The 7,355-nt window shown below is 35.2% G+C and overlaps 1 protein-coding gene across 4 annotated transcripts in view; it reads left to right on the forward strand.

Moving 5' to 3' along the window:
• Positions 1–7,103, forward strand: part of LOC110098578 (50S ribosomal protein L33-like) — a 27,854-nt gene extending 20,751 nt beyond the window's left edge. For 2 of the 4 annotated variants that reach the window (XM_020825438.2, XM_028698051.1), the window contains exon 2: positions 6,698–7,103. In XM_020825438.2, the coding sequence (XP_020681097.1) occupies positions 6,715–6,897 (183 nt within the window). In that variant the 5' untranslated portion in view covers positions 6,698–6,714 and the 3' untranslated portion in view covers positions 6,898–7,103. Of the gene's footprint in view, positions 1–190; positions 338–3,560; positions 3,762–6,697 lie in introns of those variants that run through there. The other 2 variants (XM_020825434.2, XM_020825437.2) reach the window with 2 other exon arrangements.
• The last annotated feature ends 252 nt before the right edge of the window (positions 7,104–7,355 follow it).

Here is a 7,355-nt window from a genome sequence, read left to right on the forward strand (position 1 = left end):
CCGAAACTCCGTTTTGTGACCGAAGAAGCAGATACGAAAAGAATTTTGTAACCGCCGAAAAAACGATGTTTATTAAAAAGGAATTATTGTTAAGCTTTGATTCCAAACAGTAAATACTAATTGATTTCGGCGTATTCAAACGGAAACGGAGAAAAAAAGCCTTATCAAACGAGGCCTAAGTCATAATTGCTGCCAATTAGCTCCAAAAGGCCAAAACCCCGTTGAGGGAGTTCGAGAAGCAGATATCGTCGTCGCTCCGAGCCTTCGTCTTTTGTTGGCCGACCGACCTTCCCTTCCTCTTGGACCTGTCTTCTCTTACTATCATCTGCTTCTGAATGTATGTATTCCTTATCTTCTAATTATTTATGCTACATTTATCTGTGGGTTTGTAAGAGATCTGCGAGCTCACGCTAGATCTGTTATGGATCGAGTTTGGATTATTCAATTTTGATCATTTAGGGTTTATAATTTTTGTGCTCTTGCATGCCATCGGCTTTAATGGATACTATGTGAGTTAGACCTAGACATGAGGTTTAATTATTATTTGGGAGAGATCATCCAAAGTTTTCTCATACATGTGTCGGCTCTATGGTTTTTGTATCTTCTCTCTCTCTCTCTTTTTTTTGGATAATCTGAAGTATAACATTGAAGGATTTATGATTTTTTCTCATTATGTGATGCGTGTTGTCGGCTCTAGGGACCATCGAAGCCCAAATTTAATTAGCTTAGTAGTAAGTTGAGTTAGTTGGCCTTGTGAATTGTCGTATATGAATACCTCCATTTGCGAAGAATGAGACATGGGAATAAATTCCTCATCTTCTATCTTGTTTCTTTTTGTTCTTTCTTCTTGGAGCTTGAGCAAGCTCGAATTGTCCGATTATGATCGAGGATCCTATTAAGTTAACTCTAGATGCAATCTTATTCTGGGAAATGACTGTTGCTGAAGCTATAACCTGTTCGTAGAAATAAAACTTCTTTTTTTTTCTTACATGATGTGGAAGCTGTAGTGAAGGTGCTTTCACATATCTGCGCTTCAATCACTTATCAGAGATCATTAGACGATTTCATGGTATTTGTCTTTTGTGAGGTACTAACTACTAAAATTGAATGGGAGTCTGATCCTATCATTAACAACTGGTGAGCTACAGGGATAATCATTAAACCCATCCCATTCTTTCATTCATTACAAAATCATTTTTTTATTGTAAATATATATTTACAATACATTTTTTAATTTTAGATATGGTATCTACAACAATTTTTATAAAAATTTTAACCTTATGTTTTGCTGTCAATTTATTAATTTTCTACAGTGCGCATGTTAATGTTGGGTCCTGTTGTTACTTGTAAAAGCAACAGTAAGAAAGCAGTTCCAAACGACCGAAGTTTATTATGAGATTGTAGGTTGTGTTTGTGTTACCAAATTCGGATCATACTAATCAGTTTGCAGTCAAACTACAAAAAAACATTAGAGGATCTGTCTCCTCAGCTTTGGTTTTGGCCAATTTATCCTTAAAACCTAAAAAGGCAAAAATTGCCCCTCACAACTCGTTGCCCTTATCTTCCACTTCATGACTCTCTTTGACACTTGCCACACTTGCCTTTGCCTTGTTGGAGGCTTTTTTGCCATTGAATTAGTCACATGGTCTTTTGCACAATGAGTTAATGATTCCTTTATCTTTATCAGATCGAAACTTGCTTGTGCTAATTTGCATTCTCCCCTTCCTCAGGTGTGGTTGCATTCGAATAAATTTTTTAGTAGTCTTTTTCTACATGTTCATCTGCTCTCATGGCCCAATCAATGATGCCTACAATCCCGGAAATAATACTTATTCTATGGAGAAATTATTCTGTGTGCGGAAGTTGAACACAATCTAGATAACCAACCAGAATGCGCCAGATAACCTCCTGCTCGGTACCGCTTGGTACCCGGCTCGGTATTGCTGATGTGACACATTCTAGTTGGTCTACGGACGATAAACTGCATTCCTCATCCACACAGAATAATTTTCCCCATACATGTCCCTTGAGTGCAGTATAGTTTGAGCGGTAGAGCGACTAGCAATGAATCTATTCATTAACATCAATTAAATCTTTAAAATCATGAGGGAAAAAAAAAACTCAGCAAATGTCTACAATATGTGAAGAAATTTTCTTTTCGATCATGCGTTTGAAGTGCAAAAATGAACAATTCCAGAAGACTGATATCTTTTTTATCTTTTATTAAGGTTTTTTATAATAAATTTTTTGTTGTTGATGTTTAACTTTCTTATTATGTTCTGACTTGCATGATAATTTCGTAGTGTTGATGCTTTGGAGCATGCACAATCCTTTTTTAAACACTTACAATAATTTAATGTTTTTCTTTGAAATTTGGATTGATTCTATGGTGCCACTATTGGAGTTTGTGCATATTCTTCTTTATTTTCTTAAAAAAATATAACTATGAGCCATATTACCTCTAAAAACAAAGCCAAGAAATATAAGCCATTGAATAGCTTGGTTTCGAAGAATCCCTACTGATACTATCTTTCTCCTTATTGTCTGTTTAATCTGCTGGTCTTGTGCATACTTAAGAATGTCATAGAAGTTAGCTCTCAATTCATCTGAATTATAAGATGGTCACCACATCTATCCTGCTTGAGGAGAACATTGAATCATATATACTTTTTATAAGGTTTAGGTTTTGTTTGGGACGGTTTTTTTACTGCTTCTTGAAGCGGCTTTCTAGTACAAAAATTAAAAATTTTGTACTAAAAAATCGCTTCAAAAAATAGTAAAAAAGCCATCCTAAACGAAGCCTAATTCCGTGCTACCACAGCATCTCCAACATGCTATAAGAAACTGCTGGTTAAGATTGGAAACAGTTGCTTTTTTGGAGATTGCTTTATCTGCCAATGATGTTTCTATCAAATCATCATGCTTCAGTTAGGGTTTTTTTTTTTGGGTTTTGATTAAACGAAAAGATTATAACTTTTTTAAAATATAATTTGATATATTATCAAGTTATATGTTTTAGTTATATAGTTGAGGGACTTTTGGGTGACTAAAAAAGAAATATAGTGTAAAAAATATATATAGCGGAAAAGGAATATTTAGAATAATTTAGATTATTGTAAAGTAAATTTAAATAAATATTCTTATTTTTTTTGGAATTAAATGAGTGTAGTGTAAAATCTTAAGATGGTGGTTGATGGTGATGGCTGGCAACGAGTGGCGGTGGCCAATTGTGGTAGCTGATTAGGTGGTGACAACAAGTGGCGGGTGGCGGCAGACAACTATGGCAGTCTACGATAGGTGGTTGCTGATGTTTGTTGGTGGCTGACGGAGGGTAACGGCGATTGGTGGTGGTGGGGGAGGTGGGTTTAATGTTATTATTTAATTATTATTATACTATTAATTATATGTTTAGTAATCTATATTTTAAATTATATTAATTAAGCTAATTATATTAATTTTAATTACTAATTATTAATTAAATTAAATTAGATAATTAATTTACTTAATTATTAATATTTTAACTTATATATTAATTAAGTTAACATTAGAGACGTCTAGGGTTTGCTTTTCATCTTTTTTTTTTTTTAATCTTTCGTCGTTGCTGTTTGGCTTGCTTGCTTCCCAGGAGGTGTAAGATTGCACGAGTGGCTTCTTCGGCTCCTTCGTTGTTGTTCGGCTTAGCTCCTTCGACGACGTTCCCTTTTCCTGTCCAATAAGAAGTTACGACATTTTTATCGGAAGGGTGCTCGCTCGCTGTGAAGGTAACTTTCTCCCTTTCTGGCGCTCCTTCGGCCAAATCCCGTAAATCCGCCGAACTACAGGATTTAGTAAATCCGGGATTTACGGCAGAAAGAGGGAAATGGAGGATTTATTCCGCCGTGAGATTTATGTCGAGCGTAAATCCCGTTTGACAGGATTTACGCTAAATCCTTCTCAAATCCGGCTTAAATCCTGTTGCCAAACAGCCCCTTGAAGAGCTTCAGCCTTCATCTTTTCCTCTTTGAAAAGCATAGGTCGATTCACTCTTGGATCTTACTTTCGAAAAACTTGAGCTTCTCAGTGATTCTCCTCTAATTTATGTGCTTCACTTAGAAAAAACCAGTTCTAGCTGCTGAAACCAAACTGATAAAGATTCAACCAGCATTTTTAGCGCCGCCCTCTTTACCTATGGCCTTTGATCAAGTAATTAAAAAACAGCTTTTTGTGTGTGTGTGTGTTAGTAAACTAAAATTTTCTTATTTTAAGTTAATTGATATTATATGATTTGATTGAATAACTACAATGAATATTATTGTAACTTCACAAAATTATTGTAAACTATCACAATGGTAATAAATATATCAAAATTAACTAATTAGTTCATTAGTTAATTAGGAAAAAAAGTTAAAATCCATAAAAAGTAATCTTTTGGGAAGCTAGGGGATTTGTTTGGGATTTCTCTTTTTGTTTTTCAAGAATACATTTGTTTAGTCAGTTTTTTTAACTTTTTTATTTTTAATTTTTAATCAAGTTATTTTTAAAAGCACTCAAAACAACTTTGAGGTGTGCCACCACCGTTGGCAACCACCATCATCATTATCATCTTGCCAGCTACTTATATGGGGCAGCTATTGACTTCTACCATTACCATATAAATCAATTTATTTGATTTTCAATAAAAAGAAATTGACCAGCGCAGACAGGATGATGTCAAAGTGGCAAGCTAGCACGGATGGGGCAAGGTCACGACTCATGTGTGATGTTCCTGAGTCAACCCGAGTTGGTTTTGGGTTTTCGAGTCAACCCAAACCGAACCCAGTTTTACAAATGGGTTGGAATCCCTAACCCGACTCGTTTCTCAAATGGGTTGACCCTAACCTGGAATTTTTGGGTCAAGTTTGGGTCGGGTTTTCGATTCGTGTCAAATTTGGACACTCCTACAGTCCTACCCTTCTCTTAGCTTACATCTCCCTCCCAGCTTCCTTCTCATGTTTGTTAAACTCTCATGCTTCCCACAACTCTGCTCTAAATGCTTCCTTATTTTTTGCTCATGCAATCCAAAGCATTTCTGTGCATACTTTTGCCTGCACATTACTCCATTGACTTGCTTCCCCAGCTTGACATAAGCTGACGTGTGAATCCAAACATGTTGGCTTATTGCATCGCTTGGCACCAACAATATGTTTAAATCTTGTCATGATCCATTAGCTTTTCATTTACTTCAAACACCCATTTACACCCATCAACTCTTTTAATTGTTGGTAAATTAACTATCTCCGAGGTGTTATTCCTTTTTAGAGCCTTCATCTTCTCTCTCATGTCTTCCAATTCTAATATTCCAATGTCTCAAATATGATTAGTAGTTTTGAGTGGTTAGGATAGTAGTTTACATTATGTTGCACCTTTCTTTATAACAATAAGTTAATAAAGATCAACAATGTTTGGAGTGGAAATCAAGAGTGCAGGAAAGGAGGTGCTTGATATGGTTATGGAGTCTTGAACTTGCAAGGGTTTTTGGGTAGGGCATGACCTTGTATAGACTTAGCATGTTATGATTACCCAAATCATTGTTAGGAACTAGTTCTAGGCCATGATTTGACTTTATAGAATAAAAAGTTGATTTGAGAGTTATTTATGGAATATTTAATGATGAAATATCGAACACACAAATTTTATCTTTCTTTTGAAAATTTCCCCTTGAAGATAAGTGTGATGAAAAGATGGATTGTTTAAAATGTGACATCTTATGAGATGATGAATAATTTTGGGATTGGATGAAAACACTTGCATCCTTTTTTTGGGGCGATTATCCTAACAGCAGGCGCCTATGTGATATTAGATCAAAGTTTGCCTTTTTGTTCGATACTTATCTGAATGTGATTATATGAATGTGATTATATGAGCACATTCAAATATTCTTGGAAGGATTTTTGTTAAAAAATTCTTCTTTGGAAGTATTCAATGAAATAATTAATGGGTTTGTAAGCTAATGACTATGGAGAGTATTCTATTAATTAAGTAGATGGACGTTAAGTCAGATTCTCTCCAATGACTTTTTGGAGTATAATTTTGCAAAAGCAAAGCCTAGGCTACTTCAAGGAGATTTTTACTTTTCCTTTCAGCCACACCATATTATTTGTGGGTGTTAGGATATTAAGATAGGTGATAATGCCTTTCTCTTTTAAAAAATGGGAATAATATTTAGCTGAAAGTCTTGTTAATTTCTTTTCAAAGCTCTTCAATGCTAGCTCCGATATGATGGCGACGGATAGAAATAATGACTCATGATATCAATTAATATAATAATTATTAGTTCTTGAGATATTTGGAATTTTAAGGGTCCTCAAGTTTTAGAGTGGATTATGCAAAATGATTTTGATGATCTAGAATCACTTGAGGGAAACAATACTGATATTTGCTAAGTTAACAAATTCCTCACTGAATTACCAAAATTTTGACTTTCGGCAGATTGAGATGCCAAAGTGTGATTGTTTGTTTTTAGACTTCATACTTATATTTCCTGCACAATTGTTGTTAGAAGAAAAGTTTTCTTGAGCGTTATAGAAAAAATTGCTTAGCTTTTCGCATTTTGCGCTTCATTCGACACTTGAAAATTAGTAGAAAGATACCAGCATTGCTATTGTAACTCCATGTATCTTTTTCATACCAGATTATCAAAGCCATTAGAGCATCCTAATTGATTAAACTGTGCTTTCAGGTACCTGATCACAAGGAATGGGGAAAGAGGGTGCTAGAAAGGCTGGTTCAATCTTCATCAGGTTGGTTTCTGCTGCTGGAACTGGTTTTTTCTACGTAAAACGCAAGAACCCAAGGAGAATCACTGAGAAACTCGAGTTTCGAAAATATGATCCGAGAGTGAATCGACATGTTCTTTTCACAGAGGCGAAGATGAAGTGAATGGTCGCCTGGAACTGTTTAAATAAATGTTTCTGTTAGTTTGAATGTTCTGCTACTGAGCTATTTTATACTAGTCAATGGAAGAGGTACTTATAAGGTAACTGATATTCTTCATACCTCTGCTTTGCTTGAACTATGAACTTCATTGCTCTATTTTGTTTCTTTTAGGTTGCAGTAAGCTTTATTACAGAGCAGAGTTTTTTTTTTAATGATTCAGAGTAAAAATGAAAAAAAAAACAATAGAGAATAAATCAAGGCCTGGACTCAGAAATAATAAAATATACAATTAGAACACAGCATTAAAGAACATTGGCATAAAAAGACTACCCTGCTTGGGTGCTTGCTGGGGGACCGTTTGAGGGGAGGAGCCTTAAGACAGGATACCATTATCATCCAGGACGAATTATTCTGCGCGGACGTTGAATGCCATTCAGAGCTCAATGAAAATACGCCACGTA

Source organism: Dendrobium catenatum, unplaced genomic scaffold (assembly GCF_001605985.2).
Source record: "Dendrobium catenatum unplaced genomic scaffold, ASM160598v2 fragScaff_scaffold_1038, whole genome shotgun sequence".
In the NCBI taxonomy this organism is placed as follows: Eukaryota; Viridiplantae; Streptophyta; class Magnoliopsida; order Asparagales; family Orchidaceae; genus Dendrobium; species Dendrobium catenatum.